Genomic DNA, 16,202 nt, shown 5'->3' with positions numbered 1-16,202 from the left:
AGGAAACATAGAAAAGGAAGCAGAAGAAAACTTTAAAAAAATATAATAATAATACCATCATAGAGAGACTGTATGATACTGCATCCATAAAACAAGAACAGGAGGATTCTCTTCAAAAGAAAAGAAAGAGAGAATTGAGAGAAAAAAGAACATATTCAGAAAAAATAGGATTCTGGTTCTTTCCTCTTAGTTGGAATGTGGATGTGATAGCTAGAGTTGGAGCTGCTGTTTTACATGTAAGACAGAAACAAGTTGAGGATTGGAAAGCAAGATAAAAACAGCCTGAGTCTTTAATGACTGTTGAGCTGCCACTGGAGCCCTAGACCACCTCCAAAACTATGAGAGATTAAAAATAAAAGCAAAACCAAAAAACCTCTATCTCATCTAATAAGCTATTTTTAGGTTTTCTGCCACTTGCATTTTAACCATATACTAATACAGTACATGTTACACAGTAAGTTTCCCCCCAAACCCCTATAAAATGAAACAAAGAAAATTATGTTCCAAGCTTATGATATTGTTCCTATTAACTATGCTTAAGTCTATTTTACATTAGCCGAGAAAGCTGAATGCTAACACTTCAAATTTCAGGATTACATTCTAATCAAGCCTATCATGTGTAATAAAACATAATGCTGAAGGACCTATGGACTATAGTTCCAGGTGTCCACAGCACACTACTCTCATTGTTTTCAGATGTTGCAGAATCACTCCACTAAGGCTTACTTTCAATTTCCCTTCAGGCTGACTTTCTTCTTTTAAATTCATATTGGATGACTGATGGCTAACATAATAAATATTTTATCTTTCTACACCCTTCCCCCAGGAAAAACATGTCTTTTTGAAAATGAGGCACTGTTAGACACCTGGAGTCTAAACTTAGTTCTTAACTCTTTTGTCCACAGTGAACACTGTGGCTTTTAAATGTTTTTACATTGCCATAAACTATCTATTAAAATATGCTATTCAATCTTACATAGATAAAAAAATTACTTTCATAACTAAACTAGAAAACCTAGAGACAGAATGATCAAGATTATGGAATAAAACATAGCTCAGTATGAGTTTAACCGCTTAGCTTCAGACAGCATCACCTATATTGTAAATTGTAATTATTCTGATATTGTCTAAAAATTTCTTAATTAGTAAAACTTTCAGAAAATGCTAAAGGAAAAATGTTCCGGCAGAAAAAGATCTATATAACTCTGGAATAATTTTCTTCTGAATTCTGACACAGCTAATTAAATCAGTAATAGACCTGTTTCTATCCCCAGAACTTTCTCCCAGGGTTCTGGCCTTTCCATTGATGACTGGGTGGTACATGTGGCTAGGATCTGAGGGTAATGACAGCAAGCACATTCGTATAGAATAAACACAAGGAAAGGGAAATTTGCCAAAGGGAAAATGCCAAAGGTAAAATAGGACAATAAAAGAAAGTCTTAATAGACCACAGTCCACCTATTTATTCCTTTCAGAATCAATTCACTTGCCAAATTCTTACCATCTTTGTAACTGAGCACTTCAACAGAAGCTCAGGACTTTGACACACACATTATCAAACACAGATATGATCAATCAGAAGTAAACAACTCCATTTCTATATTGTTACAGTGCTAAAAGAACAAGCCCTCCTTATTAATCAAAGCATGGAACACTTTGTTTCTGCTCATGACAAGAATAACCAGTTTAGCAGACAACTCCTCCATCCTTTAAAGTCACAGCACTTATTGCTTATGGATAAAGAAGAAAGAAGTTAAGAGATGACTAAATATTAATCTTGAATTCTATTCATATTTTCATTGAAATTTTCATCTTGTTTTTCTTGGCACTTATTTTCTATACTTTTACAAAAGACTTAAGTACTAGGAAGACAGCTGGTATCTATGAGAGAAAAAGTTGACACTCTTCTTACTTGTATAAGGTATGCAGTTGAGGGTGATAAATATTATTTATACTGAAAGGTTTAATGACCACTTCCACCCTCCCCCCCCCAAAATTAATGGAGGGCCACACAGCTTAAAATTTATACTGGGGGAGATTATTCTGAAGGATCAAATACCACTGACCTGTCCCACAGCAAATAAGACAAGGTAACCTGCCAAATCAAAGCTCAGTACTCAGTAAACTTGATGTTCCCATAAATGCCACAACCACTCCATCAGACCCTAGCCAGACCAGGTTCTATGCAACCACCACAGTCCCTGAGACTGGTTCTTCCTTCTACCTATCTCTTAAACTGACCTCTAGCTAATATTTCTCAACTTTGGGCTTTCCTCAAAGGGAAGCAGTGAAGTTGAGAAATTCCCTCATATCAAACAGTGATTTTACCTCTTTAATCTACATGCACCTGAAAAGGACAGGAACACACACTCACAGTTCAGAAAACTTGCCATGGGGTGAATGAAATTAAGGGAAGCCCTTCAGCCAAAGTCCACCACCTTCACATTATAGTCAACTATCAAACAGTTTGTATTTTAATTATTAACTGCTCAATTCTTCACTGCGTATAACTAAAAAGGCATTGATTCTATTCTTATATCCCTTCCTAACAAAGGAATAATGTGAGAGGAGTATTTGTAGAACAGAAAAACCAGATGAAAAAATGAATAACGTTGTTAAATCGACAGGAGCTAGATGTTTTAGAAAAGACTCTTATCTAATATTCTCAATGTAGGTGAAATGCACAACAAATATAAATCAGACTATGTAACTGTTTCTTGTGGTAAAAAAAAAGAAAAAAATGGAAAAAAAGAAAGAAATAAAAAAACTCACCTTCTCAATATTTATCTGGTGCTTTCTTAACCTCTCCAGGTCTGTTGGGATTACTATCTTAGTAAATTTCTGAATAGCTGGTTCAAGACGACGTAATTTCACTTTTTCTTCATCTTCAGACATCCTAAACAAATGTTGTATCTCTTCTACTTGCAACATCTACCTTCTCCACTCATGTAGAAAAACCTAAAAGGTAAATATTTATTTAAGAATTTTAAAAATCAATTTTCATTATTTTTAAAAGCCAACAATTAGGTAATTTTATAATATATTTCTAAATACATACTCAACTTAATGGTGAACTTCAGTGACTGGTTTTTTAACAAAACTTTTATTTTAAAATCTTTTTCTCTGTACAAAGGTAATGTATATTCACTTTAGAATGATTAGAAAATAGGAAAAAGAGAATAAAATAAAATCAACAATCATCTCCTCACCTGTAGTTAACTACTCTTTCCATTTTTCCCTCTCCCACCCCCCTACTTCCATTTTGATGTATGTCTTTCCAGTGCTTTTTAATATAAGGATATATATATATATGTATGCATATATTTAAATAACTTTTTTCAAAAAAAACCCAGAAGTATATTATTCAAGTCTTTATCTACCAATGTATCCTAGACAGTGAATAATGTTTTCTAAAAAAGTGTCAAATGGCAAAACTGGAAGAAAAAATTTCATTCTTAACATTTCTGCTGTAAAAACTCCATTTCTAATATAACATATGTAATTATATATTTCAAATATATTATAAAATGCAACTCTTCTCACTGATGTCCTTTAAATTGCATCTTCCCTTTCTTACAAAGTGATAAGCATTGTCTACAAGTAACCAGTGACAGAGCTGGAATAAGAACCCAGTATTCCTGAGAGTGCAATCAAATGTTCTTTCTAATTCACCAGTTTTTTTTTTAGCAGTGTTCCAGAGTCCAGGGTTATATCTTTGGGGTCAGGGTAGGTGATGGTAACGGTTAACAAGTGGACAGGCTCCAGGACCCCACACCTGCTTCAGCTGGAGAAAATTTACTTATATCTATTTCATAAATTTGAACTTATTAGATTTTCTGTAAATAAAGGGCTCCACTGCTTAAGCAAGCTTGAAAAGCACTGTTGTACATCATGTTTTCATGCCATCTAATTAGCCATAACCTCTCCCATATTAAAAATCAATAAGTTGACTATGTTAATTCCATCGGGTTATGGTATTTTAGACTGGGGTCCATAGAGATAGGGGTTTGGGATTTGAGAGTTCTTGAATGTTTGTTTACAAAAAATTATGAATATATTTTCGAATTATTTCAGAAGACAAGAGTCCATTGCTTTCAGGAAATTTTCAAGAAGCTCTATCACTCCAGAATCATAAGAACTATTATTCTAAATAATGTTGTTTCTCTCTTTCACAGTTGAAAATCTTGAAGTGTTTATTATACAGATTATCTCATCTACCAGTAACTTGGTCTTTACAGTTAATCTAAGCTTGAAAGCAAAAAAGGAAAATCTCCAGACACCAAAAATACTCTAACAGCTACAGCAGTTAGTGGGAATTAGAGATGATGGGGAAGTTCACCATCAAAAGACTGGTCCACAGACCCAACAAAATGGGAAAATTTACAGCTAAGGGACTAGAGATAATAAAGTAACCTAAAAATAAAATTAAAATAGGTACATTTTAAAATAAAGATATAAAGAAAGAAACAGAATCTTTAAAAAAATAGATAATATTATGCAACAGTAACAGGCCAATCTGAAAATAAACCAAGTAAAAATTCTACAAATAAAAACCTCCAAAAATGGGTTAAACAGTAAATTTTGTAGCTGAAAAGACAATTATTGATTGGAAGCTATCGGTATGAACACAAAGGAATAAGGACACATAAAAAGAAGATAAGCAACGTTAAGGATAAAATGACAAGCTCAATAACAAGTAGGAGTCCCATAAGGAAAGAATAAATAAAGTGGCAAAAAGGCACTATTCAAAGAGAATATGCTGAGAAGATGTAAAACCTCAAACTGAAAATGCACATAAACACTAAGTAGCATAAATAAAAAACAAATTTACCTAAACACATGGGAGGGAAATTTCAGAACATTAAGGACAAAGAAAAAATATCTTAAAAAGCAAACTGGAGATAAAAGACAGATAAACTAAAACAACAAAAGCAGTACACTTTTCATCAAAGCAACATATCAAAAGATAAGAATATCTTCAAAGTGCTGAGTTGGTATATACCCAGGTTAATTATTATTCAGAAGTGAAGGTAAAATAATCATTTTCAGACATACAAAGACTGAGTTTATTACCAAGCCCTTCATTAAAAGAACTACTAAAAGGCATGCTTTAACAATAAAGAAAACAAACCCAAAGGAAAGGAATGGCAAGGAGCAAAAAAATATAATAAAGTATACTGTTACTGGGTGAATAAAGGAAGCAATGAATAAAAGAACAAATATTTATTTTGAATAACCTGATCAAATATAATAAAAATGTTTCCATGTAAATTATTTTTCTATAATGTATTTTTTTAATAATGTATTTCTTATAGCAGCATGGTATCACATTGTACAGATGTTCGATAATTTAATCATCTAATATTGGCCACTCAGGATGTTTCCAATTTTCCACTATTATAAACTAAACCACAGTGTAATTACTCTTCTTTCACACAAATCCATACTACCATCTATGATTATTTCTTTAAAGTAAATACCTGGAAATAGAATTAATAGGTACACACATTTTTTAAGGCTTCTGATTCTAAATGTCCCCAAAAAGGCTGTGCCTATTTACATTCCCACTAGCAACATATGAAAATGTCCATTTATCTGGATTAAAGACTTAAATGTGAGACCCAAAGCCATAAAACTCCTAGAAGAAAACATAGGCAGTATACTCTTTTTTTTTTTTTTTTTTTTTTGCGGTACGCAGGCCTCTCACTGCTGTGGCCTCTCGCGTTGCGGAGCACAGGCTCCGGACGCACAGGCTCAGCGGCCATGGCTCACGGGCCCAGCCAATCCGCGGCATGTGGGATCCTCCGGGACCAGGCACGAACCCGTGTCCCCTGCATCGGCAGGCGGACCCTCAACCACTGCGCCACCAGGGAAGCCCCTAGTATACCCTTTTTTGACGCTGGTCTTAGTAATATGTTTTTGGATCTGTCTCCTCAGGCAAGGGCAACAAAAGCAAACAAAGAAATAGGACTACATCAAAATGAAAAGCTTTCTCAGTGAAGGAATCCATCAATAAAACAAAAAGGTAACCTACTAAATGAGAAAAGATATTTGGAAATGATATATCTGATAAGGCATTAATATCCAAAATATACAAAGAATTCACACAACTCAATATCAAAAAAATAAACAATCCAATCAAAAACTGTGTAGAGGATCTGAACAGACGTTTTTCCAGGAAAGACATACAGATGGGAAACAGACACGTGAAAAGATGATCAACATCTCTAATCATCAGGAAAATGCAAATCAAAACCACAATAAGCTATCACCTCACACCTGTCAGAATGGCTATCATCAAAAAGACAAGAAATTTCAAGTGTTGGTTGTTGGCAAGGATGTGGAGAAAAGGGAACCCACATGCATGTGGTGGGGATGTAAACTGGTGCAACCACTATGGAAAATAGTATGGAGGTTCCTCAAAAAATTAAAAAGAGAACTATCATATGATCCACCAATTCTAATTCTGGTATTTATATGAAGAAAATGAAAACACTAACTGAAAAGACATATACACCCCTATGTTCATAGAGCATTATTCACATTAGCAAGATGTGGAAGCAACCATGAAGTGCTCAAAGATAGATGAATGGCTAAAGAAGATGTGATACATATACGTACATACACACACACAATGGATTTTTTTTTCTGTTTTTTTTGGGGGGGCTGTACAGGGGCCTCTCACTGTTGTGGCCTCTCCCGTTGCGGAGCACAGGCTCCGGATGCACAGGCTCAGCAGCCATGGCTCACGGGCCCAGCCGCTCCATGGCATGTGGGATCTTCCTGGACCAGGGCACGAACCCGTGTCCCCTGCATTGGCAGGAGGACTCTCAACCACTGCGCCACCAGGGAAGCCCCACAATGGACTATTACTCAGCCATAAAAAAGAATGAAATCTCACCATTTGCAACAACATGGATGGACCTAGAGGGTATTATGCTAAGTGAAATAAGCCAAAGAAAGACAAATGCTGTATGATTTCATGTACATGTGGAATTTAAAAAAAAAAAAAAAAAAAGAACAGAAACAGAACCACAGATACAGAGAATAATGTGGTGGTCACCAGAACGGAGGTGGCATGGTGAGTGAAATGCATGAAGGAGAGTAAGGGGTGCAAATTTCCAGTTATAAAATAAACAAGTCACAGGGATGTAAGGTACAGCATACAGAATGTAGTCGATAATACTGTAATGACTTTGTACGATGATAGATGGTTACTAGACATCATGGTGATAAATTCATAATGTATAAAAATGTCAAATCATTATGTTATATACTAGAAATACATACAGCATTGTATGTCAACTATACTTCAATTTAAAAAACTTTAAAATGTCCATTTATCCATACTCCAACCAATACCTGATATTATCATTCTTCTTAAGACATTCAACTGGTGACAAAAATGGTATCTCATTATTGTTTTATTTTGCATTCTTTAAATTACTAATGAGATTGATTTATTCTCTATTTGCATTTCTTTCATCAATTGCCTGCTTGCGCTACAGGGACTATCTTTCTCTTATTATATTAACATATAATAGTCTCATAAATTATCAATATTTCCCTAACACTAATGTTTCCAATTTATCACATTGCCTCTTGTGTTTTCTTCCACTATGCAGATTATATAAGAAGCTATCTTTATATCTATTACTATTCCTATCAAAATGTTTTTTAATACAACTGGTATTCAAACAGATGCTAACAGAACTAAAACATTTCTTCACATGTCTCTTCTACACTATTTCTAATCCTATCACTCTAGTCAAACAGCACAATATACATAGCACATTACAAGTGTCTTATTTGGCCTGCGTTTAGACTCTTTCCCCTCTCCAATTTTTCCCCATAGACTACCACCAATGAATATATCTAAAACACCAAAGGCAACATGCTGCTCCTCTGTATAAAAACTTCTAAGAGTTCCCTATTATCTGAACAAGAAAATAAAATGTTCATAAATAATCCACCCAATCTACTGAAAATATCATCACCCAATCTCTACTTTTGGCTTTGCAAGGTGCTCCCTCTGTCTAGGTGCTCTTTTATATCCCATCTGCCTCTCAGCTTTGTGTATCATTTGAGATACAAGTCAAATGATTCTGCCTTCTTTTCCACTAATCAGTTTACAGTGTACTTGACAAACCCCAATTATTGACTATTTGGCTTGTTTTCACTGCTCCCCTATGCTATGATGATAGCTCTCTTTTTTGAATTCAAAAAGTAATATTTCCAGGTCAGCGTGCATGACTCTGCCCCTCAGCATTTTGTGCTCAAGGAATAACCTGCTGCCTCACAAGGGCCATCTCTAGGGGAAGACATTCTGGCCCAAGACTCTCCCAAGAGACTTTTCCAACTCTTGGTCTCCTTCTAGAGAGTATTTTTTTTTCTCTCCACCATTTCCATTTCTATAAAATTATAATAAAATACCCATACAAAACTAAGAAGGGAACATAGCGTCCAAATAGTTGCATAAAGTATGATGTTACTGAAACAAAGTCATCCAACAGTGCCTCTGATCATAAAATAGCTCAAATAACGTTTATAAGCTATTAAGGGAAGGTCTCAATTCAATATAGAAATTGTGGTTTAAAAGTGTGATTAAATAATGAATTGAAAATGTATTTCATTATTTCTTGATTTTTAAGTCAGAAAACTGGGAAATATTTCTGATATAATTCAAACATAGGATTTAAAAATACATTTACGGGCTTCCCTGGTGGCGCAGTGGTTGAGAGTCCGCCTGCCTATGCAAGGGATACGGGTTCGTGCCCCGGTCCGGGAAGATCCCACACGCCGCGGAGAGGCTAGGCCCGTGAGCCATGGCCGCTGAGCCTGTGCGTCTGGAGCCTGTGCTCCGCAACGGGAGAGGCCACAACAGTGAGAGGCCTGCATACCGCAAAAAAAAAAAAAAAAAAAAAATTTACACTATCACAGGTATTTAAAATATGCCTATGAAAAAACAAGAGAAAACATACAAAAATGCCTTATTTCTCAAACTTCTGTAAAGTTGTATTAATTTTAACTTTATTTTTCAAGTGTAATGGAATATTTGGGGCAACGGAATTGTTTGTATCGTGACAATGGTGGTGGATAAACAATTACATGCATTTATCAAAATTCACAGAACTGTACACCACAGGTGAATTTTTGTATATTAATAAAAACAACGAGATGTGGGAGAACCCAAAATGAAATACAAACTATAAAAAATAAAATTAACTGTATTACAAATCAACAACATAACCACAATTAAAGAAGTAGGGGAAGAAAATAACTAATCTAGGTAACTTTGGAAAACAGACGCTGGATACTCGATACTAGTATCGTTGTGTGTATACAGTATAGTTGTGTGTAATTCTTTTTGTCTTTAGCCTTGTAGGATCCTAGATACTAAACTGGATACTACAAGGCTAAAGGCAAAAAGACTTACACACAACTATACTACAACTATACTGTACTCTAGTTAGTAAATTTGTTTCTCATAGGACTGTGGGTTAGAAATCTTGAAATTACTTTGTGTGTATACTAGGACTGAACAAATAAGGAAATATTTTGTAGAACACCAAAGCCAGATTTCTCACTGCTGAAGAAAGAAGTTAAAAGTAAGAGGCAAGACTAGAATGAACCCTGTGGTACTATATTAGAAACAGAAGTAACAGGATAAACTTTGTTTTAGAAAAAAAAAAAAAAAATATATATATATGTATACACAGACACACATCTGAAATACATGTGTGTATATACATATATACAGATAAACACAAAAATAAATATTTGCAGATGCATGAATATACACATATGTGTGCCTGTATCTCCATGAAATATATGGATTTACAGTTGACCCTTGAACAATATGGATTTGAACTGTGAGGGTCCACTTACAGTGGATTTTTTTTTTTTTCAATAAATACTATTGGGCTTTCCTGGTGGCGCAGTGGTTGAGAATCCGCCTGCGGATGCAGGGGACACGGGTTCGTGCCCCGGTCTGGGAAGATCCCACATGCCGCGGAGCGGCTGGGCCCGTGAGCCATGGCCGCTGGGCCTGTGCGTCCGGAGCCTGTGCTCCGCAGCGGGAGAGGCCGCAACAGTGAGAGGCCTGCGTACCACAAAAAATAAATACATAAATACTATTTTTTCAATAAATACTACATGATCCACAGTTAGTTGAATCCATGGATATGGAACCGCAAATACAAAGGGCCAACTATGGGACCTAAGTGGCTTCGGGTTTTGGTATCCACTGCAGGTCCTAGAACCATTCTCTGTGGATACCAAGAGACGACTGTATATACAGCTAGAAATATATACATACACACACACACACGCTTCTAAGATGTCTTCTGCCAGGCACTGGAAGTAATGATAATCCAGTAGCAATGAGCACACCTAGCACCCAGATCCTTGGTGTTTAAATACTACTCTCCAAACAAAGAAAGCAGGGGTCTTTGGAGAAATGGTGGATTCCAGGGAAGGGAAAATGCAAGAGAAGCTTGCAGCATCTTAGGGTGCCAAAAAGCAAGGAAGTTCTCAAAAAAGGATGAGGGCCTAGAAAAAGGGCACAGGAAGCAACCTGGAAAAACTTGGAATGGACGAAGTTGGAACAATTTGAGACATAAAGCAAATAACGAACGTGTAGGAAAATAACCAATAGAAAAATAAATGAGTCCATACAGATACAAAAAATTAACAATAAATAAATAAATGGGATGAAGATGCAGCTCTTCCTTACAGAAAAACTCCAATTAATAAATTACGAAGGAATGAGGGAAACAGAAAACCACCATTAGAACATTATAGTAATAATTACTGAAGGCAAGATCATCAATGGATGCTAAAATCAACAAATTAAAGTTTGAGGAGAAACAGGATATTTGCATTGTTTAAAAGTAGTTCTCCCCCAAGATACTGATTAATTACAAAGAGAAAAATAGTTACTTTAGAGAATCCCAGCAGATACCACCTTAACCAAGTGATCAAGAGCAATATCAAATGCAGTGTGTCATATCATGTACCCTTCAAATGATGAACTACTGAGAAGGGCATATACATTTCTGTGGTATCAACAAAAGTACACAACCTTAATCTAATCTTGAGAAAACATCAGACAAAACCCAACTGAAGGACACTCTACAAAATAACTAACCAGGACTCTTCCAAAGTGTAATGGTCATGAAAGACAGGAAAAGACTTAGAAATTGTCACAGATTGGAAAAGACTAAGGAGCCATATCAACTAAATGCAATGTGGGATCTTAGATTGGATCGTGGAACAGAAAAAGGACTTTAGTATAAAAAAATGATGAAATATGAAGAAAGTTGGTGATTTAGTTAACAGCGTTGTACTGAAGTTAATTTCTTACTTTTGATAATTGTATTAAAGTTATGTAAGATGCTAACATTAAAGGAAATTGTAGAGAACTCTATTACTTTTGCAACTTTTCTGTAACTGTAAAATATTTCAAAATAAAAAGTCTCTTAAAATAATGCGTAAACTGATGTTTCCCATAAGACAGGTCATATATTTTGAGGTCAAAGAATTGCAATCATATTCACTGTACTAACACTTGAGGTGGGCGGGGCGGGTGCCAGGTGGTTTACAAACTACCTTTAGTGCTTACAACTATTACCAGCTGAGTACCATACTACTCACGTTTCCAATAAGGAAAAAGTACTGGGAGGTTAACCAAATTACTTAAGGTTATTTATAAGTGAAAAGCCCCATTTCTCAGGAAAAGTCCAATATCGCTGGCAACGCCCCCTTCCAAAAAAGTTATGAACACCTTCCCACATTTCCCCACATCTGGGGCACCGAATTCCCTCAGGCACGTCGCCCCGTGTTTCTCATTGGGGGAAGGGGTACTGAATTTGGAAAGAAAAGTCAAGGCCCTCGGACCTACCTACCATACGGTCTGCTGAGCCTCCGATTCGGAACTGTAAAAACGGGAGATAGACATGGGGCCTTCTGCGAACCACCCTCCCCGGTATGGCTGACAGGAGGCTCCCCCCTCGCGCCCCAGGACCTCCCCTCAACACCCTCGAGCCTCGCGTCATCCCTCGCAGCGTCACCCACCGCGCACCTGGGCCACATAAACCAAACACCGCCTCCCCCCACCCCCGCCCCCGAACGGGTGCGCGGGGCCCTCTCCGGACCGAGACGCCGACGACCCTGATGACTAAGACCCACAGTGCGTCACACGCAGGGCAGACGAAGTAAACTTTTCCACCCCGAGACCCCGGGAAGGCCGTCAAGCTCGCCTGGTCGGCCGCCTCCCTATACCCGCTTCGAAATCACCTCCAAAACCGAAACCACCACTTCTCCAAGCCGAGAGGAGCTCCCACAGCGTTCGCACTTCCAACCTGATGTCCTGCTTCCTGCGGGGAGCCCCTCCCACGTGCGGGGCGCCCGGCCCACTACGCGGGCCGGGGCCTTACGCCCCCGAGGGGGCCTATCGCGATCCCCTTACCTCCCGCCGGGACGTTCGAGGCCCGTGGGTACTCATGGCGCAGGCGCGGGCGCGACGGGACGGGGCGTCGCGATAGGCGGGCTGGGCTGCGCCACGCCCCCTCCCGCCCAGTCCCGGCCTCGAGGGGTGTGGCTGGCGCCCCTGTGTGTACAGACGCGGTCGCCGCTCTGGACCGTCTTACTAAGTGGTCTTGGTTTATGTTGTGGGGTTGTAATAAGGGAGCCAAGAGGAAGGAGACGCACAAATGCTCTTGAAGTCTGTCTGTTCGTTGTGTTTTAAGTGTGAGACAATTCACATCTGTATAGCCCTGTACATTTTGCAACTTTTTTGACCATTTTCCTCTGTTCTTCTGGGAATTTTATTTGCGGGCTGGGCGGGTGTTCTTACCTCTTTACACTTGTAGAAACTGAAGCTCGCAGAGGTTGTGCCTTCTCCATCTACACCCCCCTTTGAGGTAGACGGCACAAGTCTTAACTGTAACAGACACAGAAACTGAAACTCAGACAAGTGCTTTTTCCCCAAAACGCGTTGAACCAGTGTCAACCCAGTGCCAGTATCCTTATCCCAATTTTATAGATAATGATGCTAAGCCTCAACAAAGAGTTCTAGTGACTCACTAGCAGTTCAGCCATGTAGTGACACAGTTGGAACTTCAACTGGGTTTCCTAATTCCCTTTTCAAGTTCTTCCGGTTATACCAGCTGATACCAACGAACAAACAGTTGGTTGGCTTTGAAGCCCCGTCCAGGTCACAACCTCCACCTTGGATGGCCTTACTTCCAGATCCAGCCTTTTTAATATGCGTTTGTGAATATTCAGATGACTTGCTCAGAACATATCCACTGATGGTACTATCCTTAGAAGTCATAAGGATATTCAAGCCATAGCTAAGGAAACTCAACTCTTAGGGTCTTCCAGTGGAGTGGGAGTAAGGGTAGAAATTGTGGACCAATGAATATTAGGGGTCTGTAAGAATTGCCTTGAAAGGTAGTCTCTAAATTAAAGCATAAAATCTGCTAAGTGTTTTGGATTTTCTTTGTGGGTATAATGAATGCTGACTTCTTTTACTCTAGGAATGCGGTGTTTATAAGATTTTAATTCTAAGGAGAAAAATTAAAATATTAGCCAATACCATGGCAAAAATTTTTTTAGGCAAGACAAGAGCTTTTGAAGTAAAGGTCACAAGTTAAGCTCTGAAAAATCTACCTCAGGTACACTAGGGAGATGTGACACTCAAGGATTCTAAACTTGAACCTACCCTTCTAGGTTATTATATGTATGTTTGCTATAAGTTAGGTGTGTCAAGGTAGCTAAATAGAACTTTTTAATCTAACAGTTTGTTAGCTTGATTTATAATCTTTAAATATTTAGATATATAGTGTGTGGGCCTCTTTTTGTACTCTTGCCTGGGCACTGAAATTGTTAGGAGCAGGCCTGCTGCTACTAGCCAACATTTTCCTGAGGTCCTAACTGAGCCAGGAAGGCCAAACAAAACAAACAGTAATAAATAAATGAATGGAGAAAAAGAAAAAAATTCTTTTTAGGTATTATGATTGATTACTTGGAAAACCCAAAAATGAACTGAAACACGTTCAGTAAAATGGCTAGAGCAATAGCTTTCCTAAACAGCGATCACCTATTTAAAATTGTAATGGGAGAAAAGATCACTTTCAAATAGCAGAATCTAATTTGTGTTTGTAAGGAATTATGGGAGCTATTTGAAGAATTAAGAATAATAGCTAAATGGAGTAGGGGTGAAGGGAGGGATTTCCAAGAGGCACGAGGAAACTCTGGGGTTAATGGATATGTTCATTATCTTGCTTGTGGTACTGTTTGCATGGGTGTATATATATGTTAAAATTTACCAAATTATACACTTTAAATATGGATATTGTTTATGGTATGTCAGTTATACCTGAATAAGGCTGTTTCTTGAGGAATGGTGTATATTATCATTTGCTTAGAAAGTAGCACATTCTTGGAACAGGCTAAGGAAACAATACATATTCACTCTATGAATTAAGACATAATTTTTCCAGTATTATAGAGCAAGTATATGGAGAACCTGAGAATCAAATTTAGATTTGGCACAATAGTACAGACCTCCTAGGTTATCTTCCTAGTCCATTCCTCTTCTGGGAACTGCTTCTCCCCTCCAGATCTGCAGGCTATCAGTTATGAGCCTCCGGCAGCCATTTTATACAGGCATGAACCCATGCTCCTGACCATAGTGAATTGGTCCAGGAACAGACCCCTGACCCAAGCTGGAACAATAAGATACCTGTTCCAGGAATCTGAGATTGGGACTAGGATTCTAGCTTTAATATGGCTTGTTTCTTGAATGGAGAATATGCTCACAGCAGAGCTCCTGGTGGCTGTGTTTTTGACTCCATAGACTGGTGAATCAGAGGAAGCCATGCTGCTCATGGTCCCACTTAAGATTGTGGAGACATGATTGTATGTATATCCTAGGCCATGTTGTTAAAAAATGTGGAGTGTTTGTTTGTTTGTTTGTTTTTGCGGTACGCGGGCCTCTCACTGCTGTGGCCTCTCCCGTTGCGGAGCACAGGCTCCAGACGCACAGGCTCAGCGGCCATGGCTCACGGGCCCAGCCACTCCCCGGCATGTGGGATCTTCTCGGACCGGGGCACGAATCCGTGTCCCCTGCATCGGCAGGCAGACTCTCAACCACTGCACCACCAGGGAAGCCCTGTTTGTTTTTTTTTTACTGTAGGTCATGTTCAAAAAATATGTAACGCCATTACCTTCACTAAGTTCTTTCTCTAGCATATGAACTATTGAAATATCTACTGCAGTTCTGAATGCATTCTACCTTTGTGCATTCTAACATCCCAACAATTTTGTGAACTGAGATGAAGAAAGGTTAAAAATAAAGTGATAATAGTGGTTACCTTTAATGTGGGATTAACTGGGAGAGAGCATAAGTAGCTTTCTGGGGTGCTAGAAAGTTTCTGTGTATTGAACCGTTGTGATTACATATGTGAAAATTCATCAAGCTGTACACCTAAGATTTGTGTATATACTTTGTGTGAGTTACACCATAATAAAAAAGGAAAATAAAGAGCTAGTAATTCTTGATTTAAAACAAATAAAACCTCTTAGTAGACAAGGAATATATACTTCCTTAATAGCATTTCTCTCTACTACCTGTCTCTGAAATAGTGGTGAAATATCAGCAGTAATCCCTACCCTTGTTAAAGACCTTCAACCTTTAAAATATAAAATGAAAAGCCATGAAAGAGACAGAAAGAGAGGTAGATGAGAATGATTAGATGCACAAAAAAGAAACAGAGTTTGCAGCACATTCAAATTCCTGGTTCCAGCTCATTCCTGAGGCTTAGCTTAACCCCAGAGTGGCTTAGCATTAACCACTTAGGTCTGGTTAAACCCCAAAACCTTCTAATCCCCCACCCTACCCCAGCTCTCACCCTGCATTTTCTTTAATTGCTTAAACTAGCTCAAGTGAACTTCTACTTTCAATCAAGAGAGTTCTGTTATCAACACAAAATTCCATTTGTTTCTATTATCTTATGATATAATTTTAAACTTACACATAGTGTTCCCTGCCTTTAGTTCTTAAATCTTTCCACTTTCTGCTTTAGGGGCTCCTGCCACCACACATATACACCATTACCAAACAATCTGTTCATATATATTAAGATTATAGAGACCTTACATCAAACCAAAAGGAGTGAACTCTGCAGGCAAACAGT

At 38.0% G+C, this 16,202-nt stretch overlaps 1 protein-coding gene across 6 annotated transcripts in view; it reads right to left on the bottom strand.

Annotated features, from left to right (window-relative positions):
* The window catches only part of STX17 (syntaxin 17), a 91,032-nt gene extending 78,502 nt beyond the window's left edge, over nt 1-12,530 (bottom strand). For 2 of the 6 annotated variants that reach the window (XM_067039779.1, XM_059071021.2), the window contains exons 1-2: nt 12,298-12,514; nt 2,773-2,958 (exon numbers count right to left, since the gene is read on the bottom strand). In XM_067039779.1, coding sequence (XP_066895880.1) covers nt 2,773-2,931 — 159 coding nt within the window. In that variant the 5' untranslated portion in view covers nt 2,932-2,958; nt 12,298-12,514. Of the gene's footprint in view, nt 1-2,772; nt 2,959-11,902; nt 11,937-12,297 lie in introns of all 6 variants that reach the window. The other 4 variants (XM_067039778.1, XM_059071025.2, XM_067039780.1 and 1 more) reach the window with 4 other exon arrangements.
* Nucleotides 12,531-16,202: the final 3,672 nt, after the last annotated feature.

This window comes from Kogia breviceps, chromosome 8, assembly GCF_026419965.1.
Source record: "Kogia breviceps isolate mKogBre1 chromosome 8, mKogBre1 haplotype 1, whole genome shotgun sequence".
Lineage (NCBI taxonomy): Eukaryota > Metazoa > Chordata > Mammalia > Artiodactyla > Physeteridae > Kogia > Kogia breviceps.
Note: the sequence above shows the minus strand (reverse complement) of the source record. Positions and strands in the feature narration are given on the sequence as shown.